The sequence below is a fragment of the Cryptosporidium sp. chipmunk genotype I genome, assembly GCF_004936735.1.
Source record: "Cryptosporidium sp. chipmunk genotype I strain 37763 chromosome Unknown contig_42, whole genome shotgun sequence".
Classification (NCBI taxonomy): domain Eukaryota; phylum Apicomplexa; class Conoidasida; order Eucoccidiorida; family Cryptosporidiidae; genus Cryptosporidium; species Cryptosporidium sp. chipmunk genotype I.
In genome coordinates this window covers 37,358-52,306 of record NW_027125615.1, presented here as the reverse complement: position 1 = coordinate 52,306, position 14,949 = coordinate 37,358, and the positions used below count along the sequence as shown (strand labels likewise).

General features: G+C 33.7%; 9 protein-coding genes across 9 annotated transcripts; 8 read left to right on the top strand and 1 right to left on the bottom strand.

The window, feature by feature from the left end:
• Window positions 1-91: 91 nt before the first annotated feature.
• Window positions 92-1,774, top strand: ELE39_003141 (uncharacterized protein; the record flags this gene model as incomplete). The annotated part of the gene is made up of 1 exon (XM_067346203.1): window positions 92-1,774. One exon carries the CDS (start codon window positions 92-94, stop codon window positions 1,772-1,774), a length of 1,683 nt encoding a protein of 560 aa, XP_067200098.1.
• A 720-nt stretch (window positions 1,775-2,494) lies between these two features.
• ELE39_003140 (methyltransfer with N-terminal ankyrin repeats) lies at window positions 2,495-3,841 on the top strand (the record flags this gene model as incomplete). The annotated part of the gene is made up of 1 exon (XM_067346202.1): window positions 2,495-3,841. One exon carries the CDS (start codon window positions 2,495-2,497, stop codon window positions 3,839-3,841), a length of 1,347 nt encoding a protein of 448 aa, XP_067200097.1.
• A 429-nt stretch (window positions 3,842-4,270) lies between these two features.
• On the top strand, window positions 4,271-5,497 carry ELE39_003139 (uncharacterized protein; the record flags this gene model as incomplete). Its single annotated transcript, XM_067346201.1, has 1 exon — window positions 4,271-5,497. One exon carries the CDS (start codon window positions 4,271-4,273, stop codon window positions 5,495-5,497), a length of 1,227 nt encoding a protein of 408 aa, XP_067200096.1.
• A 329-nt stretch (window positions 5,498-5,826) lies between these two features.
• Window positions 5,827-6,327, top strand: ELE39_003138 (D-Tyr-tRNatyr deacylase; the record flags this gene model as incomplete). Its single annotated transcript, XM_067346200.1, has 1 exon — window positions 5,827-6,327. One exon carries the CDS (start codon window positions 5,827-5,829, stop codon window positions 6,325-6,327), a length of 501 nt encoding a protein of 166 aa, XP_067200095.1.
• A 410-nt stretch (window positions 6,328-6,737) lies between these two features.
• On the top strand, window positions 6,738-8,456 carry ELE39_003137 (splicing factor; the record flags this gene model as incomplete). The annotated part of the gene is made up of 1 exon (XM_067346199.1): window positions 6,738-8,456. The coding sequence occupies one exon, from the start codon at window positions 6,738-6,740 to the stop codon at window positions 8,454-8,456; it is 1,719 nt and encodes a 572-aa protein (XP_067200094.1).
• A 218-nt stretch (window positions 8,457-8,674) lies between these two features.
• Window positions 8,675-10,213, bottom strand: ELE39_003136 (bromodomain; the record flags this gene model as incomplete). Its single annotated transcript, XM_067346198.1, has 1 exon — window positions 8,675-10,213. One exon carries the CDS (start codon window positions 10,211-10,213, stop codon window positions 8,675-8,677), a length of 1,539 nt encoding a protein of 512 aa, XP_067200093.1.
• Window positions 10,214-10,770: 557 nt separating this feature from the next.
• ELE39_003134 (phosphoglycerate kinase involved in diphosphoglycerate synthesis) lies at window positions 10,771-11,643 on the top strand (the record flags this gene model as incomplete). The annotated part of the gene is made up of 1 exon (XM_067346196.1): window positions 10,771-11,643. The coding sequence occupies one exon, from the start codon at window positions 10,771-10,773 to the stop codon at window positions 11,641-11,643; it is 873 nt and encodes a 290-aa protein (XP_067200091.1).
• A 159-nt stretch (window positions 11,644-11,802) lies between these two features.
• Window positions 11,803-13,041, top strand: ELE39_003133 (uncharacterized protein; the record flags this gene model as incomplete). Its single annotated transcript, XM_067346195.1, has 1 exon — window positions 11,803-13,041. The coding sequence occupies one exon, from the start codon at window positions 11,803-11,805 to the stop codon at window positions 13,039-13,041; it is 1,239 nt and encodes a 412-aa protein (XP_067200090.1).
• Window positions 13,042-13,351: 310 nt separating this feature from the next.
• On the top strand, window positions 13,352-14,704 carry ELE39_003132 (eIF3 gamma P40 with JAB PAD domains translation initiation factor IF-3 subunit 3; the record flags this gene model as incomplete). The annotated part of the gene is made up of 1 exon (XM_067346194.1): window positions 13,352-14,704. One exon carries the CDS (start codon window positions 13,352-13,354, stop codon window positions 14,702-14,704), a length of 1,353 nt encoding a protein of 450 aa, XP_067200089.1.
• Window positions 14,705-14,949: the final 245 nt, after the last annotated feature.

Below are 14,949 nucleotides of genomic sequence, written 5' to 3'. Positions count from 1 at the left end.
TGATCATAAACTACAGCTTATTAATTTAAATCTATATAGTTCCAAGAATCATTGTTAATAATACAGATATACTTTGAAAAAAAAGTTTATAATGAATAACTCAAAAGGAAGCAATGACTTTGGGGAGTTGGCTCATGAATTTCCTAACTTAGATATGAGTTTGAAACCAAAGGAAAGTTTGGAAAGAGCTGCAGAAAGAAATTATTTTTCAGTGAGACCTTCAGTACTGCATTCAATAAGTTCTGCATTCCCTGCAAATAAAAGGGGTTTAATAGAATTGGTGGTAACTGAATTGTTTAATGAATTTTCAGTGAAGCCTGATAATATGATAGAGGATGCCAAGTATGGCTTATGCATTCCAACTCTATATTCAGTTCTACTGCTTACAGTCTGCCACGTACATAAATTAAAGGATTTTGAGGAGGAGTGGTTTGAGGGATTCCTGAAAAGCAGGAAATTTCCCTTGCTAACACCATTTGGATGTAAGAACGAAGCTTTATTCAACCTTTTAAATGCATTGGCGTGTTTTGGGTCATCTTTGAAAAAGAGGCCGGCGGTGATGCAGGGAGTTGAGCTGGTTCTATTAAGGCTTGGAATATCTTTTTACTTTTCATTATGCCAAATTATGGACCATCCATTTTCAACAAATAGGTTTATTAAGGCTTTGATAACGGGAGCTCATGAGTGGATTCATGGATCTCAAGGACAGTATATCCCAAATAAATTAGATGGGACTTTTTCTTCAAGGAAGAAGAGCTCTTTTACAAGGAAAAGAAGTAAAGAGTTGATTCAGGAGCATACTGTAAGAAGCTTGATAGGTATTTTTGATGACTTTTCTATTAAACTTATCTGTAACTTTGGCTATAGACCAAATTGCATTACTTGGAATGATATAAATAGATATGTACAAAATTTGAACGATTCTTCATTGTCAAGTCTGTTTAAAAGTTCAAATTCAAACGGAGGGTTTTTTCAGGAAACAATGGTAAATGAATTTGTGAGATCACTTTATTCCTTATATAAATTTGCAGAACCTTTTAAAGATTCCTCGATCACAACCAAGGCTGATGCAAATCATTATTGTGAAAATTCACATGATTTAATGCAAAATGCTTTGATCTTGACAGATAATAAAATTTTTAACAGGGATTTACCTATTGAAGAATACTCCATGGGTTTTATAGATATCTCAAATAATATGAGCAACTATCAAAAAGAGGATACATTTTCATTATCAGAGCTCCAAGAATCAGATGAATATGATAGTGAGGAAATAGATAATGAGTTTGATCGAGAATTTAGTGAGAAATTATATAATTCAGATGCGAATACTAACAAGGCTCTGGACGCAATTTCATCAAAACTTAAAGGAATGTCAGTTTCCACTTCTGGTCGTATTTTTAACTTGAATTTATTGACAAAGAAATATCTCAATAAGGCACAGAACTCTCTATATAAAAGTAATTCAAAAGGAGCAGGTATAAATGACAAGAAAAATAAGCATTTATCATCAAAGGAATCCTTAAATGAGAAGATTGAATCACTGAAAAATATTCAATTTGAATCGAATTCCGTTTCTAGAAGACCATCCTGGTCTCAGTTTGCTCATATCTTTAGTAGCCATGGTGTTAATACTAGTCAGAATCCCAGGCATGATTCAATAGAGACTAAATCTATTAAATCCACCACTAGTATAAACACTCCAAGTTTTATTAAACAGAAACAACAAATATATGAAAGTGAAGATGACGAAGACCCCCTTAACGTATTATGAAAGACGATCAGATTCGTAAAAATAGAGTATTAAGAATTTGAAATTAAACCAAGAATTAATATGCTCATCTTATACTCCTGTACTAGAAGGATAAACTTGAGCTCTTTCAGAAACAGCTTTTGAGTTTCCTACAGCTCCTCCTGTTTGCAACTGTTTATTTGATTTTCTATTCAATTAATAAAAGCAGAAAATAAGTTATAAGTTGTGAATGACAATTCCCATTTTTCAACGCCTCAATTTGGCAATATTTGAAACCAAACTTACTTTACAACACTTAAATATTGTCTAAATAATGGACTTGATAAGCTATACAACATCTTAATATAAAATAATACTTTAAAATACTTTATAGTCTTGTTTTATTAATTTGTGTTGAATTTACTTTTCTATTTAATCCCGCAGTAGCTTCTTAGTTTTATAAATAAAAATATTATTAGTTTTTTGCCGCCAAAACTCTTTAATTGTTCTTTCAATTGATTGGCAGGAATTATTAAATATTTAAATAATTATGCGCACTACTTAAGTGCTCACTAAAGCACAAAAGTTAATGAAAATCTTTATCTATTCTGATTCTTTCTCTAAATTTTCAAACTATGCTCCAGTTTGTCATATTACCTCCTCAAATACTGATCAATTATTAGGTAGCGCCACAGCCATGGCGCTTTTGGAGTTATAGCTGACCATTTGAATAGTAAACTATTTAAACAAAATAGAAAAGACATGGTAGAAGAGAACACGTGCTTCTTAGAAATAACTAATGTAGAAATGGAAGGTCTCACATTAAAAGAGATTAGTGACGAGATGACTGAGTGTGCGAGATACGGGGAGTTGGATTGTATGAAATATATACTGGATAATTATAAGATTGACGTGGATTATCAAGATGATAATGGGAATACTGCCTTGCATAAGTCAAGTGCGAATGGTCATTTAGATATAGTATGCGAACTTTTGGAGAGAAGAGCATCAATCAACAGGCAAAACAATAATGGAAATTCGCCACTGCATTGGGCCGTAACAAATAAGAAGAAAGAAGTGATAATTAAGTTATTGAGCGATGGAAGAGAAATAGAAGAAGGTGGAGCTGATGTTTTACTCAAAAATTCTCTTAATAAGAGTGTGCTTACTGAGGTATTTAATATGAACGATGAGGATATTTTGAAATTGGTCTTAGAACACCCTTCAGCAGATAGGTTAGAGCAGGAACATTCAGGATCCGTTAAATTTGATGAAAACCACGGTGAATCAAATAATTATTCCAATATAAAAATTTCTCAAGAATTCATTCATAGCCTTACTTTTACTGGTGGTGATATTGATAATCTCGAAACAAGACCTGTAATAAAATGTAGGGAATTAGCTTTAATGGGAGTTAAAGAAGTATTTGACCAGAACCCTCAAAATGATACCACAGGAGTACACCTCTGGTCTAGTTCAATTGTAGCCTCGTATTGGATTGCTAATTTGGTTAGAAATGAAAATATATTTGCAGGAAAACGCGTCATAGAATTAGGTTGTGGATGTGGTTTAATGGGTTTAGTAGCTGCTATCTACTCTAAATACTTTTTTAATAGTCAGCCAGCCAAGCTTTTCCTGACAGACGTTTCAAAACTATCACTAGAAAATGCTGAAATTAACATTAAGTTAAACTCTGCTCTTCTTGGTGAAGATCAAAATTTTATTCAAGCAAGGTACTTAAATTGGTTCGACCAAGAAAGCTTCAGTAACTTAGACCCCGATAACTCAGAAGTTAAAGGATCTTTCGATATTATTCTAGGATCGGATCTTGTGTACAATTCTGAGATGGAGATTCAACTATCCCAAGTTATATCAGGACTTCTAACACTCCAAGGAACATTTTATTATGTGCACAGGCATGACCGACTATGTGCTTCAAAGTTCAAGCAAGCCCTTGAAATCGCAGGACTCACTAGTCAAGAAATTCATTCTCCTGAGGAATACACTAGAAATCCTTTATATGGCCAAAGCCAACAGCTTGCTGACTCTTTATTTAATGAGCTTTCTTCTCATTCTGAGTTTTATCTTTTAATTGCCAGAAGGCAGTAGTACCAATATTACTTGTTCGCTTCTAATTATATATTTTTATTCCTGTCGTTCCCTTCACTAGGTTATATACTCTTAATTTTACATATATTTCTTTTTCCATTATTCTTTTAATTCTTTTAAATTCTAACCTAGCATTTACATTAAAATGCATGCAAAGTTGCCACCTAGCAAAATGACGTATTTGGCGCCAACTAAAAGCGCATTTAATAAACAGATTTCGATGAGGAAAAAATATTTAAGTCGAATTTAGCAGGATTAGAAATTGGATTGGGGCCCAAGTGGGGTTTAACCAAACAGGATTATATTGACAGGGTTAAGGGGTCACCTTAGTCAGTTTTGCAAGTAGGCAAAGCAAGGTGTGTGTAGAGCTATCGTTAGGTTTTTAGAATATAACTCGATTAATAACGTAATATATATGAGACTTATAGAATGGTTAGGAGGAAAAACAGAGTAAATAAGAAATTATTCATTGGGACTGTGGGATCCAACTACGATGGTACAATCACAAAATACAACACTTTTGAAACTGTAATTCTTCAAGCATGTAAGAAGTATTATTCAGATAAACCACAAGCATGTGATATGCCGTCATTAGAAAGAGAAGCGGAGAAAATAATAAATACCCACATTAATGATAGACTCTCCTGGTGTAATGAGTGGCTGCCAGCGACTCCATTAGAGAAGTTTGATGGGAATGCATTAGCTAAGATATTCCTGGCCATTTCAGAGTTTGAATATATATATAACTTTAAAATAGAAAAAGAAATGAAGATATTGCAGCTTCTAAATTCGAACATAGTCAACGGATCATCTATTGAATGTAAAGAAGGCTGGGAATTCAGAGAAGGAGCATTTGAAACGTTAAGGTCGCTATGTGAGTTCTCAAAAAGGTTTGTAATTATTTCAGCATCAAAGGGCTCTAAACGAATTAAAGATACCATTGAAGGTATCCTATCGGATAATGAAGGTAAATGTGAGCTTGAAATTTCTGCAAGTGAATTTGAATACAAATCCGAAAGTTGTGATGAAGTTGAAACCGCTCCCAATTCATTATATGGCCCTTCTTGTAAATACAGAGCCTTTAGACAGTCTGTAAAAGAGATAAATAAGCAATACAATAAAAGAATGAGAGACAAGATACACTATGTAATTGCATCCATAAGCATGAACGCTATTTCTAGACGTGATATTTATATTAAATCTGTTTTCTTTGGGAACAAAGTTAACGATTTAGAATGTATGTTATATTCTGAAATTGGAGTTATTATGGCAGATTCCCCTGTTATGGATAGTATTTGTGATGCTCAAACTTCTGAACATTCTTCAATCATTGAACTATCCCAGCACTCAACATTATCCATCACTGAGAATACTCTAAATATCGATCATTTTACGTTTAAAATTTGCCTTCTCTTCTCAATTCAAGTGGTTCCAATATCGGACCATCATACTGAACAAATTCAAAGTTCTGGTTTAAAAGTTTACAAGGATATTCTGAGAGATGAGGAAGGTATTGCCGATATTAGAGATTTTCTCCGTGTTTCTAGGATGATGAGGTATCATAACTCGAAAACTTCTCAGTTTAGATTCAATGGAATATTGTTATTGGCATTTTCTTGGAGTGAAGTTTCAAGGTTTTTCTTCCCTCCATATTGATTCAACTTGCAAGTTGAATATATCCGTTATTTGTTGTCTCAAATTTACGTGGTTGCATGTATGAAAAAAAAGACCATCCATTTGGAATAAAATTAGTATGGTAAGATGTAAGATTATTATATAAGTATAGATAAACAAGATGATATCACTATCCTATTAATTGTAAAGATAACAGTGATCTATTGGCTAGTTTCTAAAATTAGCTATTTTTTATCAATTTCTAACGACTCATTTTTCAAATCAGAAATTATGATTTGAGAGAATAGACACGTAATTAAGAGGGGAAATAAAATAATTAATAATATAATAAAATTTTTCTCCTTTAAAGGATGAAAGTTGTTTTGCAAAAAGTAAAAAGTGCATCAGTTAAGGTAAATGGCCGAATAGTTAGTAGTATTGGACCAGGATTACTGTTACTCGTCGGAATTAAAACCGATGATGTTGACTCAAACTCTGATTACTTTGTAAGAAAATGTCTGAGCATCAGACTCTGGCCAGATGAGTCAAATCCAACTTCAAGCAAGCCTTGGAAACTTAGTGTTAAAGACAAGGATCTTGAAATCTTAGTTGTTTCTCAGTTTACTCTATATGGCCATGTAAAAAATGGATCGAAACCCGACTTTCATAATGCTATGAACGGAAAGGATGCCCTGCTTATTTTTAACGAAATGGTAGAAAAGTTTAAAAGATCACATGATCCGGAAAAAATCAAAACTGGCTGCTTTGGAGAAGAAATGGAAGTCAGTCTTGTCAATGATGGGCCAGTCACCCTTATATTAGAAAATAACAGTAAGAATGATACGGGTAGTGATAGGCCCAATTTAGCATAAAACTTCTGACCCTATACTAATTATTCATTAGTTTTTTTTCTTGAATTGTTCTTTGACTATTTTCTCTTAGCACCTACAGGTTCCCATTACATGGTCGTGTTTAATCAGAAGCCCGCCTAAGCGGGCTCAAGACTATAATTATTTACTTAAAATATGAGTAAGGAACGAATTTATATGACTAACTATTTGCACACGAAAGAACAAATTTCGACCGTATCCAGAAATTTGGGACTTGATTTGTTTGATTTTTACGCATACTTTTTAAAGAACTTGAACCAATCGAGGAAAAACTAGGTAAAGTTGATTAATAGATATTTAAAGGAAATATTTCAGTCAGAAATTGATTTTCCTGAATGAATTCCTTGAATAGATTTTAGGTATTCTTTGCGGGGTAAGAAAGGATTTCTCGAATGGACAATTACGGTAATAAACTTAAATCAGATTTTTCAAGGGAGCAAACTAGAGAGTCAAGCAGAAGAGATTACGACTATAGGATTAAAGGCTGCTATAGACGAGAAAGTGACGTAGCTGGACATTCTGACTCATATAAAACTTATAGAAATGAATACACACATAAATTTAGAAGAAAAAATCAGTATTTTAGCGAAGATAAATCTAGGTCTCCTGAAAGAAATTGTAGTAAAAATAAAATCTCCAGAGGAAGAGACTATTCTAGATCAAATTCTGTATCATCAGATAGAATTTCCTCTAATAGCAGCAGAAGATATCAGAATACAAATTCAAACTTTGAAAAGAATCTGGACTCTAAGTTAGATAAGGTCAAAAAAGATCTGGAATATTCTAGCAGGGATGAGTTGACTGTTTTAGTCTTAAATTTAAACTTGGATGCACGTGAATTCGAGGTTTATGAATTCTTTACAACATATGCTGGAAATGTACGTGATATACGAATTATCCGGGACTATCGCACAGGAAGGTCTAAGGGAGTTTGTTACGTAGAGTTTTATTCTGTCGAATCAGTACTAAAGGCACTCAAGCTAAGTGGCCAAAAGATTATGGATACACCTATCACAGTCCAGGCATCCCAAGCTGAAAAGAACAGAGCTGCTAAGCTCGCTAAATTGGAAGAAATTAAGGCAGAAACTACGCCTCTTCTGCTTAGAGTAGATGGATTAGTTGGTCTATTAGCAAGAATTAGGCGAGATGAAATTGAAAGTTTATTCTCAACATTTGGAAAAATTACCAAAATTGACATTGAAATTGACAAAAAGACTCAAAAATGTCTTGGATCTGCTCATATTTTGTTTGAAAAAGCCATTGAAGCTCACGATGCAGTTAAAGCTCTTAATAACTTTGAAATCGCTGGACAAAAGATTACTGTTACTATATTTCAAGAAAGCCATTCCACTGTCAAAGTTTCCAATAGTTCAGTCTCCTCAGCCTATAATAGCCACTTGCCTGTTGTTGGAGTATCTAACTCTAAAAATGATCTTTTTAAAGAAAAGTCCCCAACACATAATCTAGAAAGAGTATCTGAATTCGACAAATTAGATGACTCAGAAGAGGCTTTACTTCTTGGTGCAGACTCAAGAAACTTTCTGACTAAGAAGCTATTGGCAAGAACTCAGTCTAAAATTGATAATCCTGTTATCCAGGAAACTTTCAACATTACTCCCTCATCCACTATATTAAATACATCTCTACCCCCTCTCTCCTCCTCCTCACCTCCCCCTAATCAGCCATCTAATACTAATCATAATCTTCCTGTTCCCCCAGATCCGGGTTTTTACTCTTCTTTAGAGCAGAAAACTAATGGTTCTACAAACAACACTGTATCTGGTAACTCTGAAACGCATTTCTGTTGTCTTCTATTTAGCAATATGTTTACTGAACAAAGTATTCAAGAATCCATGGACGAAGACGAAACTATTGAGCAAATCCTAGAGGAAATTCAAGCTGATGTCGAGGAGGAATGTGAAAAATACGGAACACTCTTAGAATGTTTTCTCGACAAGGAAAAGAAGGATGGAAATGTGTGGGTAAAGTACTCCCTTCCAGAAGAAGCCTCAAAAGCCAGAACAGTTTTCCACGGGAGGTTCTTCGGGGGGAGAAAGTTAAACGTAAGCTTTATCAGAGATGAAGAATTTCCTAAAATCGTCAAATCCTAATATACTATTATGCTTTTTTATTTAAAAATATATACTTACAAAAATTAGAAAGCAATGTGATTATTGAATACAATATTCGTAATCTAGTTACTTAATATAGTAATTAGTTTAGTAAATAGAGGTTTAACTATTTATACGAGTGAAACAGATTAATCCACAAAGAATTTACTTTAATAGCATTATAAGATCTAGTTATTGTTAATTTAATTAGGAAGCTTTCAAATCTCAGCATCAGCCTGTTCTGCCTCTCTTTCTCTCTTTGATTTCTTCGGAGCATTTTCTCTCTGGGTCAGAGTACTATTGTGAATAACCTTCGCCTTCCACTCACCCCAAGCAGATTCTTGTGGAGGGATTGGAAAGGTGTTAGAGGTAAAGGAGGAGTTCATGATCTCATTATCATGAATTGAATTACTATAAATGTCATCATGTTCATCGTCATTGCTATTAGAACCTGAATTGATTGGAATATCATGTTGTGGATTGGAATTCTCAGCCTTCATTCTTACGAAATCCTCAATTCCTTCAAACTCATCTTCAATATCTGGATCCTTTGGAAAGCTTGCATCCTCGGGGCTGCTTCCTTCGCTACTTGGAGTCATTGCTACATCATCATTAGGGAAATTGGTTTTGTTAACAATGTCTTCAGCTTTAATATATTGACATACTTTTTTGTACTTATTTTCGATTTGAATAATTGAATCAACAAGTAATATAATTTGATCACGAATAACTTTAGGCTTTAATCTAAGCTGATTGAGAATCATTTCTGAAGTAGAACGGGGATCATCTATAGAATCCTGACTCTCCTTTTTGGAGTCAACTAATAGGGAGTAAATTCTAATTAGGATTTCTTGATTCAAGGTGTTAAGCTTTTCCAAAAAAGTATCATCATAGTCAAACTCAGATAAAGGCAAAGATTCTTGCTTGTCTTGCAGAATAGTATAATAATAAGGATTAACCTCCCTAATTTCCTTGCATTTATTTTCGAACTCGATCGCCAAAGAAAGAGCATCATCTCTAACAGTATTACCCTCCTTGTGATACTTTAAAGCATTATAAAAAACCAATCTCATATCGAGCTGCCAGCCAAAAGGATTCTTGTACATATTTTGAACCAACTTTTCGTGTATAGTTTGGAAATCCATAGGATTTTCAATAATAGAAAAGTAGTCAGGGACTCCATCAAGTTCTGGATCTACAGGTTGTAAGAACCACCTAGACCCGGGAATCTTACTTAACTTTTCCAAAAGTGCCAAGGAAAAAGTTTTGAAATCAATCATCTTTACATTTTTCAAATTAACGGTAGTAGCAGAACCTGTACCCATACTATTAGCACCTATATGATCTTTTGATGAAGCGTCGTGAATCATAGATGCTCTATTACCACTACTTTGTCTTGTAGTCTTTCCCTCAAAGCTAACTTCACTAGTTGCAAAGTTTCCTCTATCTTCAGAAACAGTAAGAAATGAGCCCGAGGCACCTTTTCCCGATAATGAGCTAGTTCTTTGTCTTTTATTTGAAGCAAAAAGTCCAGATTTGGCGACAACTTTATCCTCATTATCGTTTTCCAGCTTCACCCTACTCTTTTTTTGCTTCTGCACTTTAGGAGCAGCTGGGGATAAAATGAATCCAAATTCAGGTCCTACATGTAATTGTACCCAGCGTAGCTCATCTAATGTTAAATATAGCTCTCCTCTCGAATTCCCTTCACCATTCACCTTCTTATCCAGACCTCCTCTTGAGTTTATAAGCTCCATAAAGACTTAAGAGTAAGAGCAATTCTCTCTTTCGTCTTTCTTTGCTACAATTAGTTCTTTTTTCCCGTTTGTTTTCTTTTTCTGATTTTCTATTAAAAATAAGTTAAAAAATCATTTGGCGCCAAACTATTCTGAAGCGGTACCTGTATAGGACTAAGAATGATAATATCTTGAAATGCAAGAGAAAAATAAAATTACAAAAAGAAAAAATTAAATAAGGCAGAAAATAACAACAAAAGGTGAGAATTTAGTTTGTGAATTAGATATCTTTTGGAATACTGTTTGTATTAGGTGTTTAAGATGCTGAAATAGGTTAAGATCAGGATACTTTTTTCTGGTATATTAGGCTTCAATTAAAACACCAAAAATTTCAATTGCTTTTCGAGTATAAATAACTAACTTATTCATACACACACACAAATATAAAGCATTTCTAGGAACTTATAAGCCATGTTAAACTGAAGATAAATGGTCTTATATGTGTTAATTAAGGCTAATTCAGACATAACATAAACTTCTTTAAATTTTAAATAACCAAATTTGTGATGAAAGTAAATATGTTAACTCTAAACAATTTTAACATTAGAAGACTACTTCTTAACTGCCAGATCTACGATAGTGATCAAATAGATAAAATCCTAGACACTCTTTCAGAGTTTAACATTGATGAGCATCAGGATGAATTCTTGGATATACTTGCAAAGAATGCACTATTAACAATAAACAGAGATATCAGCAAAGAGATTAAAGTTATGAAAGAAATGTTTACCTCAAAGCTTGCAATTGTTCCTCTTATTTTTGGGATACGAAACTCAAACAAGTCCTCTGTAGTTATTGATTTGTCACACTATTTGAATATCCCAAATGTTGTCTCCACAAATACCGTTAAGGAAACATTGAGGATTTACCATGGAAAGATAAGCAATATTTTAGAAAGTGATGATTTTAGTTTTTCAAACTACTTGATTGATTCGAGAGAAATTACTAAAGGTATTCAAGTTGACATTGAAAAGGCAATAAAACAAGGAAAATCAATAATATTGTGCGGTCACAATCTATTTTTGCCATATATCTTTGAGCTTCATTCCAACGGTCTTTTCCCAGCTCCAGTTATAATTAACGAAGAGGAAGAAGATTCTGAAAATGGTCCTTTTCCACTATACTATCTTCCAAGTAATAATGAAGATTCTATTAGCTTACTTTTTATACCCATATTACTTAAGGCAGATATGAAGAAATCCCGAATAAAGCCTGAAACAAGGGACTTCTTGCAAACTCTTCAAGATGAAATAATTGCAAATACTGTCAATAACATGATAAACTGGCCAGTACATGTTGTTTCACACGATCCAGAAATCCCACAAAAAACATCCAGAATAATCCATCAAATTATTATTAAAACTCTAAAAAAAGCAATTCATCCCACTTAGCCTGAAGTTTGCATGTATGCATGTATACATGCACGAAAGTCCCGCCAAGTGTGGCTGATTTTTTTATATTAATTAATTAATATACATAAATGAATTTAGAGAAAATTAATTTTTATTGATTTATATTGACTATATAGAAGGTTATATCCTTTTATCTAAATGAATGTAGACGATAGGGGTTTGAGTTTATTTGAAGAAAATGAAGATCTTATAGTGGACTTTATTACAGTGCTGACTTCAGTAGTACAAGATTCAAATGAACTACTAAATGAAGACCAAAAGAAAGTTACTAAGGAGGTAATAGAGTCTGGAATTTTGGGCACCATTAATTCCAGAAGTTCTCTTTGCTTAATAGATTTTGATTATAATAAAGAAAATAACTTTAATTCTTTGATCAGTCAAATTCCAGATATACAAGAGATCAGGGAGGCTATTTCAACAGGATGTATAGATTTGGATGACTTTGAAATTTTAATAAGGACATTTAAGTCGATAACTGAAATCTGTAGACCAGAAAACATTTCAATACTTATCAATAAAAATACTGAGAGTTCTCAAAAGGCTCAAAATTATGCTACAACAAAAAATCTTTCTCACGAAAATAGCATCAATGAAGCTTTATGGTCTGGAAAAAAAAGTCTGTTTCCATCTTTCATATTATCTATGTTTGATATGATCACAAAGTATTCATATTTCTCAAATATTCGCATGGTAATGTTCCAAATTTGCAGAGAAATTGCGAACACTCTGATAAACTGTAATTGGAAGGATGATAATGTTTTGACTTGGCTATCACGTCCTGCATTATCAGACCTCCTCATATCCTTGGCAAATTGTAGTCAGGAAGGTGATATTTCTGAGTCTAATGAAAACAATCCCCAAAAAAGAAAACAATGCTGCTCTTCTTGCCATATTAGGGAGGTAATCTTGAGCTCTATTTTGAGTAAAGTTCTTGAAACTTTTAATATCATAAGAAAAAACAACCCATTAAGTGGAACCATTGAAATTAATGTCATTGATAACCTTTCTCTGTGTTTCTCGATTTCAAATCACATTATTCAACAATACCACCCAAACTGCTATCTAGAACAAGTCAACTCAAGCTCAGAAAAAGGATATAAAAGTTGGTGGACACTTAAATCCGAAATTTTTAACCTAATTCAGACAACAAAACACTCAAATAAAGATTTTGTAACACTAGCTCAAATTTCACTATATTTTTTCAACAAGCTAGATTCATCTCATCTCACACTAAAGAGGATCTCTACAAGAAACCAACTCTATAAAAACCTAAGTCTAAATAAACAGATCTCCAACGAGTGCTTTTTCAGCGAATATTTGTACAATGTTGAAGTTGATCTTCCTGCGTGCCTACATTCCATTCTATTTAATACCTAGCTTTATATATATCTTTAGGATAACAGCATACCCATGCAAATCTACTATTTACTCGATTATAATTTTAAAATTTTTCTTATTATCTTTTCTAATTAACTTATATAAATTAGCCGGTAATATTAATATACTCGTCTCGAATATTGGCGCTATGGCGCCAAAAGGTTAATATTGTTTTAATTGACTGACTGAAAAAAAGGGGAGGAAATATTAAATTGACAACAAGGTTTTATTTTTTAAAACCTTAATATTTGCATAGAATCAAGGATAAAAATAATTAGAACTACGGCTCCAGGAGCAAGAATTTGCCAAGATGATCGGGAAAGACGGCTTAATAGGGTTGAGTTCTAATCCAATGGAAGGAGCCACTCAAACAACGAAACATGTAGGTTGGGGAATTAGCAGACAAACTGAAGAGAAGGATTTAAAAGAGGACGCTCAGCAGTCTGCTGGATCCTCAAGTACTTCAGGTGGAAAAGGATCTGGATATTTTCAGTCTCAGTTAGGAAACCAACAGCTTTCACAGGGCTCTTTAACATCAGGAGCTGGGCATCATCAGCATTATGGCTTTAACAGTGGAAACACAATTGGAAGTGTAGGAGGATCGTCTCACTATAAACATTCGTCAGCAAAAACAACGGTTTCGTCAGTAGAGGCTGACATTTCTGCTATTTTAAGGATTATTAAGCATTGCACAGAGAACTACTCACAAATGAACGCTACGGGGCAATTGCTTGGTATGGAATACGGTAATAAGCTGGAGATTACAACGTCTTTCCAGCTTCCAACAAGAGAAGACCTACTTCCGTCTCTTATGTCTAACTATAGTGGAGGAAAGTTGGATAAATCAGAAAAGCTGGATTTGGAGGAACGCCTCGTTGAGGAAGTTGACAAATATCAGGCTGCAATGGTTGAACTTATGCATGAAATACGTTCAGACTGTTTTGTACTTGGATGGTACCAACTCATACGTCTTGATGATTTCCAAGATTATGGAGTTGTATCTACATTACTATCATATTATAATAACATTGAGAGTAAAAACGCCATTCTTTTGAGCATTGATCCTGATTTACTCATTCAGGGAAAGAAAAATGCCTTTAAAGCTTTTACTTTGAACTCTGAATATGCAAGCAAGCTTAGAGATGATGAAGATAACTTCCATATTTTTAAGAATGCTAGCTTTGAGGATATACTTGTTGAGGTTCCAATTTATATTAAATACCCAGTTCTTTCTGAAGCCTTTCTGCTTGACTGGATAACCTCAGATGTGCTTCAATCCACAATTGAATATTCTGAATTATCAATCAATACAAAGACATCCCTCGACATAAACGACAAAGCTCTATTGAATCTTGCAGAATCTATCGATGTTTTATCAATGGAACAAGAGAAACTCTACAAAGGGCATAGAGACTATAACAAGCAACAGTACCTCATAAAACAGATGGCAGAAAGGAGAAGAATTGAAAATGAACAGAGAAAACTCAAGGGTGAGACTCCCTTACCTATTGACACAGAATCAATTAAAAAGGTTGACCCTCCAAATCCTCTTCCAGTTATTCTCGTATCCAAATACGTTGAATCCCAATGTAATGAAATAAACTTCAACGCAAAGGAAAGCCTTACAAAGGTTCTTATCCGTAACATTAAGAACGACATGTAATACTCCACTTATAACCGCTAGAATGTTTTAGTTATCACCACTAATACTATTATTGTTGGCCCTTAAATCCAACTAGATCACTACTCGAAAATGCAGGATCCATACTTTCGTTTCATACTATAGCACCTTGTTTTAAACCTTAATCACTTATATTTTTACTTTTCTCCCTCGCCTTTAATAATTAATTCTTCGTGCCTGTTTACATTCCCCACATGGAGACTTGCCGCCAAAACGCCGTATTTTTA